Source organism: Anabrus simplex, chromosome 7 (genome assembly GCF_040414725.1).
Source record: "Anabrus simplex isolate iqAnaSimp1 chromosome 7, ASM4041472v1, whole genome shotgun sequence".
NCBI lineage: Eukaryota > Metazoa > Arthropoda > Insecta > Orthoptera > Tettigoniidae > Anabrus > Anabrus simplex.
The window spans coordinates 286735092-286751254 of NC_090271.1; the positions used below are offsets into that span (position 1 = coordinate 286735092).

General features: G+C 39.1%; 1 protein-coding gene across 4 annotated transcripts in view; it reads left to right on the forward strand.

The window, feature by feature from the left end:
- The window catches only part of LOC136877571 (zinc finger protein 124), a 58485-nt gene extending 44896 nt beyond the window's left edge, over window positions 1-13589 (forward strand). For all 4 annotated transcript variants that reach the window (XM_067151722.2, XM_067151720.2, XM_067151721.2 and 1 more), the window contains one exon: window positions 10259-13589. In XM_067151722.2, coding sequence (XP_067007823.2) covers window positions 10259-11524 — 1266 coding nt within the window. In that variant the 3' untranslated portion in view covers window positions 11525-13589. The remainder of the gene's footprint in view (window positions 1-10258) is intronic.
- Window positions 13590-16163: the final 2574 nt, after the last annotated feature.

The following is a 16163-nucleotide window of genomic DNA, read 5'->3' on the forward strand; positions in this document are numbered from 1 at the left end:
CTTCTTACATTTCATTATGATTGGAGTTCGTTTTACGGCCTAGTGCATGTTCCCGCGTATTTCATTTTTGCGTGAATACGTAAGATTTTCTACGTATTAGTACAGTTGTCTGTTTAGAAGACTGTATTTTCTCTTTCTCAGAAGTCTTTTGTGGTAAATGGAACAATAATTTTACATTTGAGTAAGTTTTGACAAAATTTATTAATTAAAATAAAATTTCATAAGAGCTCCCATTTTCATTATTTTATTATTACTATTATTATTGAAAAATTATTATTTTTATATCGTACTCATTTTATATTACATTTATTACATATTATATTAGCAAAATAGGGTAAATATAACAGTATTTCAGAAAACTGTACTTGCTTAATTATCCGTCAGACCTTTCCTCCATTCGCAAAACATGGTATAATATACAAACAATTTTAAAATCTCAAGTGATAGTTGACATGATACAAACAGCGTTTTTCAAAATTAGATGCTTGAACAAGCAGAAAGAAAAAAGAATCGTGCAAATATCTCCTACAGGTACAGAGATATAATGTTTTAAAAATCCTTAAAAATGCCCAGTCCAGAACGTTCGTTAGGGATATTAAGGCCCAGACTGGAATGGGATATAACAGGTACAATTAGCAATTTTGGAACAAGTCAAGGAAAATACAATATTAGTGAATTTGACAGGTCCTGGGCTTCAAGCCCCTCGCTTTACAATTCTTGAGCTCCCAGCTCAAATTTACAATTCCAAAAAAGTACAACTTTAGTAAAGGGCAGAAATCCCCTAATTCAAAGAGCACTTGCTCTTAAATTTGCAATATCTAGCCTCCCAGAGGCACACTTTACAGTTACAAAATTTGAGAAAGAGCTAACCAGCTCTCAGTTTCCTTTTAGCCTCCTTGAGGCAATATAAAAAATCGTACACTCTCTGGCCTTCCATGACCCAACTTACAATTTGAAGCAGGGGTATCTTGTACCCAACCTACAGGGCCTTTGCGGAAAAGAACAGGTTAAGTAAATGGCCCGAGACACAAACTGAATGGAGGCGTATACTTGCACTCCTAGATATGAACACCAAAACAACCTAAGGGGCTCTAGGCTGATGAAACAGGGGCTATTCCCAAACTACGGAGGTGACTCGTATAGAAATTACTTTACCATATTACAGAATGAAAAACAGTTATAAAAACGTAGTCACCTCAAACCAAGATGAAGGGGAGCTTGAGAGGGTAATTCACTCTCTATCCCCGATTTACAGTTAAAGATTTTATGAAGTTTTTACATTAGCCGGAAGAAGTTACATTTTAGAAAAGCTGGTTACATAACTAAAGACTCGGTCCTTTCCCTCGGGTTAAACTGCGGAGGAAGCAAGAAAGAAAGAAGTTATGTGGCCATTACCTGGGAGATGTTCTGTTGACTGATGAAAGAGGCCGCCCGCCTCCTGCTTTGACACACATGCTCAGTAAGATGACAATCAGTTGGCCAAGAAATGAGAAAAGCCGCAGTTTATAAACCCTCAGGGAAGGTTTGAGATCATTCAAGATTAAACTAGCCACTTCCTCTCAATTTTATTAGATACATTCAAAAGTTACACTTAAAATCGAACAAGAAGCCTGTGACAGGTTGAAAATTAAATACAGAAATTAGGGATTGGCTAGATTCAAAACTGGCGGAAAGAAACAGGCAATATTGCCAACCCAAAAATAAATGAACACCATTCAGTTACAAAAACCTAGAAATACAAAACTTCTTTAAATTAAACTTCTTACAACTCGCACCAGGGTGCATAATCATAGGTTTTAGTGGTGTCCTCTGTGAAAAAGTGTCCAAACTTCTTGATAAATGTCGAACAAAACAAGTAGAAATTCACTCAGGTTAGGCAACTGCACAATAACAAAATTACTCAATATTTTTGTGGTGACATCTTCTGAGTAAAGTTCTAAGTTGGTGTAGTTTTGGTTTCACTGTTTTACCAATAGAGGAGTTCTTTTAGGCGCTGAATTTGAATGCACGGCTTCGGGGTGTACCTCCCGGTACAGTTAGGAAATGGGTTCGAGCATTTAAAGGTGGCCGCAAAGATGTGCATGATAAAGAATGGAGTGGGCGACCTTCAGTCATTAGTGAAGATTTGGTGCTGGCAGTTGACCGAGCAGTGAGAGAAAACAGACGCTTTTACGATTACATCGTTACCTGACGTGTTTCCTCAAGTTTCCTGAAGTGTTCCTTATGAAATTGTGAGTGATCGATTAAATTACCACCGGGCGAGTTGGCCATGCATGTAGAGGTGCGCGGCTGTGAGCTTGCATCTGGGAGATAGTAGGTTCGAATCCCACTATCGGCAGCCCTGAAAATGGTTTTCCGTGGTTTCCCATTTTCACACCAGGCAAATGCTGGGGCTGTACCTTAATTAAAGCCACGGCCGCTTCCTTCCAACTCCTAGGCCTTTCCTATCCCATCGTCGCCATAAGACCTATCTGTGTCGGTGCGACGTAAAGCCCCTAGCAAAAAAAAAAAAAAAATACCGAAAGGTGTGCTCACCCTGGGTACCAAAAATGTTGACGGAGGAGCTCTAAAGCAAACATTTGGGCAGTCCTTTAACTTTCCTGGAGTGTTACCACAAGGAAGGTGATGTTTTTTTGAGTCAAATTGTAACGGGGGATTAACCCTGGGTGGCCTACGTTACACCTGAATCAAAACAGCAGTCTATGGAATGGCGACATTCAACTTTACCCAAGAAAGTGAAGGTTAAGCAAACAATGTCAGCCCGGAAAATCATGTGTACCGTGTTTTGGGACAGAAAGGGGGTGTTACTGGTGGACTTTTTGCCCCGTGGTGAGGCAATCAATTCAGCAACGTATTGTGAGACCTTAAAGAAATTGCGCGCTCAATTCAGAACAAAAGGCGTGGCATGCTCAGTAAGGGTGTCCTTTTGCTTCATGACAACGCCCGCTCACATGCGGCTCATCGAACCCAAGACCTCATCACATCATTTCGCTGGGAACAACTCGATCAACCTCCATACAGTCTCGATCTTGCGCCCAGTGATTACCACTTGTTTCTGCATTTGAAGAAACATATGGCCGGCAAACGCCACGATGACGACGATGATGTAAGATAGCCGTGTTGCAGTGGCTGACAAATCAGGAGGCCAACTTCTATGATGATGGTATGCAAAAGCTCGTTGTACGATATGACAGGTGCCTCAGTATTGGTGGGAATTATGTTGAAAAGTAGTGGGAATTATGTTGAAAAGTAGAGTAATGTACATACAGGCTTTCATATAAAAATAAAATTGTTAACAAATCTCTGATTGTTTTTCATTTATTTCAAAACGGTACTTACTTAAAAAACAAACTACGTAACTTACATTATTCCTCAGACTACTTACTGTTTTTGCAGCTTTAGTTGAGGATGGTAGAGTCCATGGCATGCTAATCGTACTTAATACAGCCCCATGAAACAGTGAAAGGGAATGCCCAAATTACAAAATAATAGGAAAACCACTGTAACACTGCTGATTGTTGAGGTGCTCACAAGTTAAATGGTTAAATATAAATTGTTAATTGGAATTGTTAATTTGTTTCTCCATTCATGCAAGGATTGTTTTAATTTAATAGAATTAAATGTTTTTTAGCCAAAATATGGATTACATTGAGTTTAATGACTAAAAATATAGAACATATGAGCTAAACTCCAAAAAATGGAAAAATATGGAAAATAAACACAGCATTTTTCAACTCCACATGTCACGATTTGTCAAGATAATCAAAATATAATAAATTTTAGTTTCCTAAACAGGTATGTATTTACATAGAAATTCATTCCCTGATAATTATAAACAAAGAAATGTATGTTCTACTGAATATAATCTGTGGATAGAAGTCTGATGTAGGTGGATAGTATTCTAGAATAGGACGTATCAGGGATACATACAGTAGGCGATATATAGCTAAGTGGTGAAATATCTTGTAATATAACACAATCTTTGTAATGATTTCTTAGAAATATGTCCAATATGTTCACTAAATCTATACATATAAAGTAAGAGTTTTGTCTGTACATTACTCCGAATTTGAAAAGAATGGTATTTCTGGTATCGGTCATGTTCACAGCAACAAGGAAATGCACTTTTTACTTTTCCGTAATTTCTGTCTATCTGTCTCTATGTATGTACACGCATCACAAGAAAACGGCTGAAGAGAATTTAATGAAAATCGGTATATAAAGTCAGGGGATGAGCTACTACAATCTAGGCTATACATCATTTTATTCACGCTGAGTGAAATGGTAGTTTAGGGGAGGGCCTAAAATTTAATTCTCAAATATTTATATTATTTGTGTTCGTATTGATAAATACTACATAACTAAAGTTATATAGAATTAAATATCCAATCATTTATCCCTTATACATTTTTACTGTACTGGCTATGATAACACAGATATACATAATTTGTATTTTTGTTCCTAAGTCCATATCAACGCCGAGCCACGAGAAAAAGGGTAAGCAGAATTTATTGAAAATTTTTATACAGAGTTGGGGAATAAGAAACTATAGTCTAAGCTATAAACAATTTTATTCACCCTGGATGAAATGGTAGTTTAGGGGACTCCACCTAAAATTTAATTTTTAAATGCCTATGTTATTGGTCCTATCGAAAAGTACTACATAACAAAAGTTATAGAGAATATAATTTCCAATCATTTATGTTTTAATCAGTTTTACCGTACCGACTACGGTAAAAGAGTGGTATTTCAGAGTCGGAAGAAAATTGAATGTGAAGGCCAACAATATCAAAAGCGCATAACATTGATCAACAATAACATTACATTGACCATTGTTTGTTGTGATGTTCTTTGTCTCTTACGCTGACACTCAACTCCGATAGATGGGATTACTGCTGCGTACCGAGTATAACAGCCTGACTGAATATTGGCAGGAAATAGTTGGGGAATTAGATAAATTTCTTCTTTAGCGTGCCATTACTGTGGTTCATACATTTTCTGATACTGCTAGTACGTAACACACTAGTTCATCATAGTATTCCAGTTATTCGATACCTACTGTGACGTGCTGTTTTGAATGAGCAGTGTGCACACTTACAACAGAAGCTCACTTAGTGGTAATAGTATGAACTATTCTAGAATTACAATTTGGGCCTATTCCAAATTATAGCACCACAATTCACTCAATAACTCAATATTCAACCCTGAAAAGAGCCGAATCTTAAGTAAAGCTTCTTCCTCTTCACTTTCATTAAATCTACATTCATTTTATTCAAAATTAGCAGCAAAGATGTGGTTTCTTTTCTGGCTTGGAGGAAAAGTTTGCCTCCAAGTCAGATAGTCCCCCCCCCCCCCTCCTGCCAGTGCAGTGAATTGAGATTTTCTCACTGATCAGGTACTCCTAGGAAACAGATAAGTAAATGGGCATAGTTTTTGCCCTGGGACTATCCACTATTCGATCCCCACAGCTGATAAAAAGCGAAGAGTGTTCACAGATCACGGCAGTCTGCGGCTTGGTCATTCCAGCTCTGGAACTTTGGACTGTTAGATTGGCAGCGTAGTACTGTTCGTTAAAAGTGAGAAAATGTGTGGTTTTTCATTGATTATTTCATATGAAAGCATTGCTTTTAATCGTGTCATTCGTACTGATATCATTGAAATGACCCATGTTCATTTCAGTTGGGAAAAACACTAAGAGATTCTTTCTGAGAATCTATAAAGGCAGCCATTATAATGAAAACTCCCCAACCTGATTGTGACTGATGGTAGACAAGCAGGCCTACAGTTACAATGAAAATTCCCTAACCCAGTCTTCATATGAGAAAAGACGTTTGGTGACTTCCCTGTCGTGTTTCTAGGATAGCGTTAAGAGCTATGCAATTTAATACAGTCTTGCTCACAACGTGTACACTACCTAACCTAAAATGCTGTATACAATGTAGAATTCCATAGCGAAGCACGGGTACATCAGCTAGTAGTAGATTATAATTGAATAGATACCAAGGTTGTTAACTTGTAAAACAGGAGATAGATTGTAGTTGACAAAAATGTTATGATAAAAGCTGTGCGTATGCACATTGTTGTATTCCAGAACGAACTGATATGTTGTCAGTATGCTCAAACAATGAGCTAGAGGATTCAGTCCCAATATAATACTGTATTCTTGTTGTAATGCTCTCAACAACTGTGGCTGGTGTCCGGCATCTATAAATACCGCTGGCCCAAAATATGAATCCATCTCCCTGCTGGACCTGTGGTAGGTGTATGGGACTCATCCGGTATTATTCACTCTCTCCACATTCTCCGCTTGATGATTACCAGGTATCAGACAAATTCAGCACTCACCAGTGAAGAAGATCTGACAACATGATACCAGATTCCGTTGAGATGTTTGCTTGCCCATCTGCACCTTGCAGCATGGTGTTGGGTATACAACTGTACATGCAGGTGGTCACCAAGAAATTTTAGAATGTAGCTGGGCCCTGGGGAAAGGATTTCAGTTTGTCTAAGTAGATATAACACTCCCAGTTGCTGTTAGGAAAGTATCATGCAGCCCTGTTGCAAAGTCATCTTAGTTCCTGCAAGTCAATAATCACAAGTAGTTGTCATCATCTTCTGTTTTTGATTGCAGGAGACCACTGCAAGAAGATATTTTGTCATACGATAGTGGTTTTATGCCCTAATGATATCACTATGGTGTACATCAACCGGGTGGACAATTTTCCTTATGGGGAGACCTTAATGACTGAATGTTACAAGGTGCATACGATCAAATGCTATGATGACTCATTGAGGCATATTTGCACACTGAACAGGTTATGGCCCAAGGGTTCCAGTTTTATAGTACACTCTTCAAGAGTATCATGAGATTGCATGTCGTACTTCCACAGACTCCTAACAGGTGGCATTACATTGCATTACAACGTGTCTTTGTAACGAGACTGCAGTCTCAGCAAACATCCCAAAATATATATGAATCGTGTAGTTTCAAAACCCCCTATCTCCAATTTTCACGAAAATGGAGATAAAGATTGATTTGATTTTGCTGTGGGCATGTCCACCGCTGTATACTATTAGTACGCATCAAATCCCGCTCTAACAGTTCGAAATTCAATGTCAAAGTACGGGGTTATTTTCATATTCCGCCATCTCCAACGCCTTGCGCTCGGCGATAGATAACATAACCCGCCATCTCCGCCGGCCAATAGGAAGGCAATACGTAACCATGTGTTAGGGGCGCGAGGAGCTCTTGGCGCGACAGTGAGGAAGCATTTGTGTTGACACAGTGTCGTGTATTGTCTATTACTAATGGATTCACCTCATAAATGTATTGAGAAGTGTAGCCCTGGCAAGGGTAGAAAGAAATTACGTAACGAACAGCAGTGGAAATGCAAGGAAGCAAAAATATCAAGGTATGTTTTCTTATAGTAACATTATGTTATTACGTTCCTCTCTTGTGAGCATAATTGTAGAACTGTATCAGAAATTGCACTTTTAGAATAAGCTTTAGAAAACATGTATTGCTGCATGAAGTCGGCGCGCGGTGTTGTGCCGGATCGGTCGTTCTCCTCTCACAAAATGGCCGCAGTTCGAATCTCGGCCAGTGCACGTTCGATTCCCGAAAGCCCGTACCATTGTGGCTTTGTGCAGCTTCTGATATTACCTTCTATGGTCACATTGAGAAGCAAACTTCCCTTTCTTTTTCGATGCAGGCCATGCGTAAATACCTATGATATTTTAGTAAACATACACATTCTCGTAAGTGAAAAGGGTGTTTATTACACAGGTACTCGTCGGCTGGACCTCCTGTCACACCAATGTGCGGCCACAAATCCAAGGCCTACCAGTGCGGAGATATTTCTTTGTTGGATGTGAAGAAGTTTCATTCGGTATTCTACTCTACAGCATCAAAACTGCAGCAGGATAGTTTCATTATTAAGCATGTTTCTTGCATACCAGTGACGAGACGCAGGCCGGGTAACAATATCAGATCCGGAAAAGCTCACACATTCAAGTACACTATTCGGAAACGGGATGGAACGATGGTACCAGTTTGCCGAGAAGCATTTATGGGAGCTCTCCTATTGAAGAAGGACAGAATTCAAGGGGTACTAAAGCGTCATTTTGAATCTGGGGGAATGCCTGTGGAGAGAAGAGGGGGAGACAGAAGAAGCTATGCCAGTAAACCAAAACGTGAGGCCATCTGTAAATTTATTGAATCGTTTCGTGCTAAAGAGCCGCACTACTGCCGTACCAAGTCAGCGGCACGTATGTACCTGCCATGTGAACTAAATATCAAAGAAATGTGGAGACAATACAATACCACTGTTGAACCTGAATTGCAGGCAAAGCACGCCTTCTTTAGGAATATCTTGAATCGTAACTATAATATTGGTTTCGGAAGTCCGAAGACTGATGTTTGCTCAACTTGCTCACAACTAGACGAGGAACTAAAAAATTGCACATCAGAACATGCAAAAGTTGCCCTGCAGACCAAGAAACGAGTCCACAAGTTAAAATACAGTGCATTCTACGAGTATTTAAGAGAAGAAGATGAGTCTATTCAGTCTGTTTCCTTTGATTGTCAGAAGAACATGCTATTGCCCAAGCTAAATGACCAAAGTGCTTACTTCAGCAGGCAAATAAATGTGTACAACTTCACTGTAGTGTTTGGAAGCTCTAAGACGTCACTGACGCACGAAAATGTGATGATCTATTCATGGAATGAAGCTGACTTTCGTAGAGGTGCTAATGAAATTGCAAGTTGTTTGTTTCATGCTCTTAACAGCATTGATCTGTCACAAAAAAAAACTGTACGCCTATTTGCAGACGGATGCGGTGGACAAAATAAAAACAGTATTCTTGTGGGTATGGTTAGTAAGTGGCTTCTATATGCACCAGTGACTGTGAAAGAAGTTGAAATTTACTTTCCTGTAGTTGGTCATTCGTTTTTACCACCCGACAGGGTGTTTGCACGTATAGAGAAAGTTGTTCGAAAAAGAGAAGTTATCCTTAAGCCAGAGGTATACAACAATATTTTCAGTGAACATGGGAAGCTTCTCCAGCCTGGTTGTGAAGTACCAATATTTGACTGGAAGACTGCTGTTCGAGATGTGTTGAAACCTGTCGGCTCGTGGCATTTTCAGTTCAGTCCTGCGAAAAGAATTTTTCTAAAACGGAAGAAAAGCAATATATTGGTACAAGGGGAAGTTGCTTACCGTTGTACATTTGGCCAGCCAAAGAGTGTGTTAAAGAGAGGCAAAACCTTTTCTGGACTGGTTCCACAGTTAATCGAAAAAGGCAATGTTCCATTAAACAATGCAAAAGTGAAGGATGTGTGCAGATTGGTTGAGAAACATTATGGGGCTAGATGGAGGGAGCTTGCAGATCTCCAGTTTTATGTTTCGCTGGAAACACGACAGGCTGAACATCGTTGCAGTATGACAGAAGAGCAAGAAGAAGAAGAAGAAGAATACTGTGAACCAAGAGATGATTCCGGATCCTTGTTTTATTAGATTGCAATAATATGATTATGTTTTTATTCTTCAGAGACAAAAACATTCCATATTCTCAATGAACATTTAAACATTTTATACTGTATTTCATGTTTTCAATTCGTTTTCCATCTCATTGTGCTACACAGATGTTAGTAAGTGAAGTAAACATAGTATCTTTGAGCATTAGACACTAAGAGTATGTTTGCAATATCCATGTTTACTTTCAAACCCCGCCATGTCCACCTGTGACTTTCAAAACCCCCTATGTTCAAGATAAATATTGCCCTAGTACAAAAATGTAGAGATGAAACTGCATACATTTTGTGTATTTTGTTCAATATGAGCTAATTAAAGTAAAAGTAAAGAAAATGTTAAAAAGGAGTGTAAAATGCAGTCATGGCAGTTTTTTGCCCTTCCTGAAAAATTGATTTTTTTGGAGATAGGGGTTTTTGAAACTACACGACTCATATATCAAAATAAGTCTTTTAGTAAACTACTTCAAAATAACTTATAAAGGAATCAGATTTCATAGTTACCAGTACCTCTTTTCCACTGAAGACATAGAATATTTCCATTGACTTCACCTCAGTGTTTAGCATAAACCTTACAACTAGAAGACTCACATGTTTCTTACAGTTTGCCCTTGATAGGTGTCATTTACCATTTGTTTATATCTTAAATCTAGGATACTGTTCTATTCTGAGAAAATTGCCCATTTTCTTATTTGATATTTTGAACAGAAACACACTCTTATTTTTCAGAAAGCTGCAGATGAAAAGACTTCAGCTGATATGACAAACACTTTTGCTGGAATCCAGTTGAAAGTCCCTGATGTTAGCTGCACTCTTCTGGAGGAGAATCGAGCTACCGTAAGCATTGGACCAGATGGAAAGGTGGAATGTAAATTGTGTCAGAGTTATCTTGAAGCTGTTGAGCATACCACACTCCACATGGTCACTCATGGTATAGGTACCGTCATTTGCAATTGTCGGCTGTGTGGACATCAAGCAGAACTTGCCCAGTTCCTACATGTTGGTAGTGATAAGAGCTCAGTCTGGTGTGAAACCTGCAGATTTATGCCAGTTCCAGAAAAGAATAAACAAGATAGTAAAACAAAACTTGTTGGTCGAAAGTTATATCCTTGTGAGATTTGCTCCAAGGTATTTAGGTCTAAAGCTCATCTTGCACGTCACTGTATTGTTCACAGTGGTGCTAAGCCATTCCTTTGTGAAGTTTGTGGCACTGGTTATGGTCAGAAGTCAAGCTTGAAGCTACATGTTTTGAGCCATGCAGGACTGAACCCTCATAAGTGCGAGCATTGTGGCCAGTCGTTTAGATTTAAGAGTTCGCTCAGGTCTCACATCATGAGTCTGCATTGGCCCATCCAAGACTCTGGAACCAACCAGACTGTGTATCAATGTGATCAATGTGACAGACAGTTTGCTACTGTCTATAAACTTCGAAGACATTATCGAAGTCACACAGGAGAGCGTCCTTACGAATGCAACCGATGTGGACGTTTGTTCTCCCAGTCTTGTAATTTGAAGCTACACCGTAAGAAGCATGAAGAAGAGGATGCTCAAAGTGAACAATACAGTACTCAGTTGTTGGTCACTCAACAGCATAACACACCTCCCACCAACGAACAGTTTATTGCTCAGCCTGATCCTGTTCTTTTGGTTGATTCGATTCTTCAGCATCCAGTGGTACAGTGTGGGGATCTTGGTGATCCTGAAAATGCTCTCTCTACAATTGATACTGTTCTGCTTCAGTCAGGAGAAAAGGATTCAGATCATACATCCCCATATGTGTCTTTAACCCCAGAATATCTCTCTCTAGGTGCTGATGGCACAGGGACTAAAAAAGCCCCCACAGAACTATTTACGCATTTTGGTCATGAAGGTCTTCTATACATGAACCAGACAGGAGATATGCAAGACACTTCCACAAGTGAAGGAGTTTCATTGCCTACATTTTCAAGTCTACAACCAGTTTCATCTGTTAGTTTATCAAATTTAACTCATTAGTTTATTTATTATAGTGAATATGTAAACCCACTATTTTCCTTAGAAAGGAGAAGGATAGTTGATTATAGATTAAAAGGGTCCAACTCAAAAAAAATAAGAAGGAATTATTGATCCACATCAGATGTCTAATGCCTAGAATTTGAATTATATTGAAATAGTTATTTATGTTACAAGGGTCGAAAGTGAGGGGTTTTTTTTGTATGAGTTGAGAAGTTGCAATTTTGAAATGAATACATGAAACACTTTCACCCAATTTTATTTTATATTATGTTGAATGTATTTTTATTGAAATTATATTAAGATGAGCACTACTGAATGAGTTCACCTTGCGGTTAGGGTGGCGTGGTTGTGAGCTTGCATTCAAGAAATGATGGATTCAAATCCCATTGTCGACAGCGGTGAAGATGGTTTCCCATTTTCACACGAGGCAAATGCTGGGGCTGTATCCTTAATTAAGGCCACGGCCGCTACCTTTCGCAGCCTTGAGTTGCCGAAAACCTTCGGTGTGCTAGTGCAGTGTTAAAACCACTAGCAAAAAAGGTGAGTTTTGAGCCCACCATTCAGATGTCAACGCCATCCATGAAAGAATTGATATCATTCAAGAATCAGTCGATATACGAAGTGTGTTCAAGAAAAAGACCGAACTTTGTAAATTGCGCGCAAACCGCAACATTGAGCTAGTTGTGACTGTGGCGGCGCCTAGCGGCAACTTCTGACAACAGACCACTGCTTTCCGCATTCCATTGCCTGCATTATCACTTGAGTTAGAGCCTCTGAAGTGATTGCGTGTGTCACATGTTCGTCGAATTCTATAATGAAACAGCTTGAGGAACAACGCGTGTGCGTGAAGTTCTGCTTCAAAGTTGGGAAAACGTTTGTGGAAACATTTGAAATGTTGAAGCTAGCATACGGGGAGGAATGCATGAGTCGTACACAATGCTACGAGTGGTTTAAACGTTTCAAAGACGGTAGAACGTCTGTCACTGAAGACCCTATGCCTGGGCGACCTTCCACATCAACAGACGACCGCCATGTCGAGAGAGTTTGTGAAGTGATTCGTGGAAATCGTCGTTTGACAGTATCAGGTGTGCATCAGCGTAGGATCATGTCATGCAATTTTAACCGAAAAACTTCAGTGCTAAATTTGTCCCTCGTTTGCTGACTGACGATCAAAAAGAGAACCGAGACAGCATCAGTCAGGAAATGCTTGCTAACGCAGATGCTGATGACAACTTCCTGAAGAACATCATCACTGGAGATGAGACGTGGGTGTACGGTTAACGATGTCGAAACCAAAAGGCAATCATCACAGTGGGTGGGGAAAGGTTCTCCTCGACCGAAAAAAACACAAATGAGTCGTTCAAACATCAAGGTGATGCTGATTGTGTTTTTTGATTGGAAAGGCATTGTCCATCACGAGTTTGTACCCCGAGGCCAGACAGTGAACAAAGAACTGTACCAGAATGTTTTAACGCATTTGAGAGATGCTGTGCGCAGGAAGAGGCCTGAACTGTGGGAAAACAAATCCTGGATGTTGCACCATGACAGTGCGCCAGCACATGCCTCTCTCTCGGTCCGCAGTTATCTGGCAAAACACCAAATTCCTGTTGTGCCCCATCCGCCCTATTCTCCCGACTTGGCTCCAGCAGACTTTTTCTTATTCCCCAAATTGAAAACCACCTTGAAAGGACATCATTTCCAAGACATTGAAGAGATCAAGGAGAATGCGTCGAGGCAACTTCGCGCCATCAAAGAAAGTGCATTCCAGGAAGCATTCCAAAAGTGGAAGAAACGTTGGCAACACGCTGTTGATAGTGCAGGGGACTATTTTGAAGGGGACAGTCTGTGAAATGATGTAAGCTACATAATAAAGTTTTTCTAGCCACAGTTCGGTCTTTTTTTGAACACACCTCGTATTGATCAACTCGCCCATATGATGTAGTGTTGCCATCTGGTAAGAATCTAAGTAATTTATGTTTTTATGTCGGTAGAAGTGGAGTGCATAAGTAACTTCAGTATCGTAAAGTTCATTTTCCACATTATTTTGTACATCATAAACTTATGAAATTCGACATAGTATGAAATAAAATATCTTTTATTGTATTTTATTGCGTGTGATTCCACTGGTCATTAGATTATGACAAATCCTGAATCCTTAAGGACTGGCAGCAATGATGAAGTTCACACTTTGTAAATATACACTGATGAGCAAGAGGAGCATAACATCTGGCTTTTTTGGAGAAATACAAATTTAATGTACTAAAGCGATTCTCGGAATGCAAAATATCTTCTTGAATTCTTGGTCATTTCTTATTATACCTTTATTCACTATCATCTGCTTGTTACTGTGTAGCAATGCCTTGGTGGAAGAATCAACCGGTGTATCACCGTTGCCAAGGAATGCTTGAATGCCTTATCTAGAACTCTTTGGTGAGGCTCCTTCCATGTTCCTAATGTTAAAGATAAATAAAGCTGCTGGTCTTGATAAAATCTGTTCCGAGTTTCTGAAGGCCATAGGGCCTGGAATAAAACAACGGCTGGTCAACTTCAATGAAATTTTACAAACTGGTAAATTACAGGAGAACGGGGCAAGTTGATGATGAAAAGCTTCCTTTCATCATTCATCCAGAACATTGCGTTTTAGATTACATCTGTGATGACATATTTATTAACTTAAATGTAAATTAAAAATAATTTGTAAAAGTTCCCGCTAAAATTAACAACTACTGTACACCATATTGAATACAAGAACTGTCAAGAAAACGGTGTTAAACTGGAATATACTCAGCATGTATCACAGAGAAACTGTCCATTATCTTCATAACTTAAGCAGTCTTCATATCACCACACTTCACAATTATCTCACTGAATCCAGTCTTCATTTGGAGAGTGAACATACTTTTCCTCACACACACAGGACATGCAGAATTTTCTTGTTGCTGATTATTGCCAGATTCGTATATGAAGCACAACTGCCTAGTTAGTTTTCTTCTCTGGGTTTTACATTCCTGCTCTTTCCTCAGCATTTCTTTTTGATGTAGCATATCCTTCATGGGTGTGCTGCTTATGATTGATGCCAATCCCCTAGCTCTTTTTCTTGTGACAGGCCTTTGAGCGCGAGGTAGTGGTCGAATATCATGTCATTATCATTGACGTTCTGGGCTGTGGTGATTTTGAAACTTCAGCCTCTAGTGTTTTATCACATTGATTACTGATAACCGTATCTCCTTCTGAAATTGAAGTATCGGGGACCGAAGGCATACCTGCATGTCAGTTATGCTCATTGCGTACTCCTGTGGTAGAAGGTTGGTGCTGTTCTTCATTATCTCTTTCTGTTGTCACTGCTGGAGAGTAATCTCCCTCATCAAATATTGTGGGTTAACTTGTTCAATTCCACATGATTCAAATTCTTTAATGGCATTGCTCATAGTTGCATTACAAGACATCTGAGATTCTTTGACAGCATGCATTGCGGCTATCATGTTTACTTCATCCCAGTCCCGTCTATCAGTCTTCTGCTGATAATTTCTAGGCATTTCTGTAATTAGCGTAAGAGTCTGGGTGACGAAGTATAGCCTATACCTGGCCTGAGGCAAGATGATGAAGTCGTCAATTTGTCCCCGTCATCTTGCCCCAGGCTGCTTAGGAAGCGGTTTGCCCTTAAAATCAACAGACATCTTACAATCAAGATTCAGTTAACACTGAAGTAAGTTAGAAATACATTGATATTTAAAGAAAACAAAACTGTTTTTGCATTGTGAGCACACTAGTAGCAAAAGCTTCCTGCACATACCTCAGATATTTTAGTGTGACAGCACTAGACAGCCCCCTACCACTGTTGTCTCAGATGAAAAGAAATTTTCTTCTACGTATAAGTTATACGTGTGAGATATCGAGCCAAGGTCACATGGTAGCCAGCTTAGTGAACAGAATACTACAAAAATTATGGTTGATCTGTCATCTTGCCACGATCGTCTTTTTGCCTCGGTTTCCTCTACCTGAGTTGTTGAAACAAGCCAAAGTAATTGCAGTCTTGAAACTGGGAGAGGAAGGAACTGATGCCTCACATTCTTGACCAATTTCACTCCTTAGCGTAATCTATACAATGCTAGAAAGAATGATACTGAACCGTATTTGGGAAGCAATTGAAAGAGTCATTCTATTACAGACTATGAATCTCATGTTAAATCCGTATTGACGGGTGAACTTTTTACAGAATTGTACAAAACTATTTTTAATCCTCCTAGAGTCATTCCAGTGTCGAACAAGGAGTTTCAGAAAGAATCACAGTTGTTGCGATCAGGTAAAGGGGAGACCCTCCTGAGTTTTAATTTTTCTACAATTCTTGTCCGATTTTCACCAAATTTTGGTAGTACATTGAGATAAGTAAATTTAAGCTAATTATAAAATTTGAATGAATTTTAATGGATAGTTTTCAATTTATAACAATTTTTTTAAAATACATCATTTTCAAAATGACCCTTGCACAATATTTTTTGAAATATTTTCTTGAAACTTTCTTACAATAGTCATAACACATATTTTAATAAAAATTGGTATTCATTTCAAAAACAATCCATTGGTTACCCAATTATTTCCATTTTTCTCGCTACACCTCATAACCATGTTAAAACATATG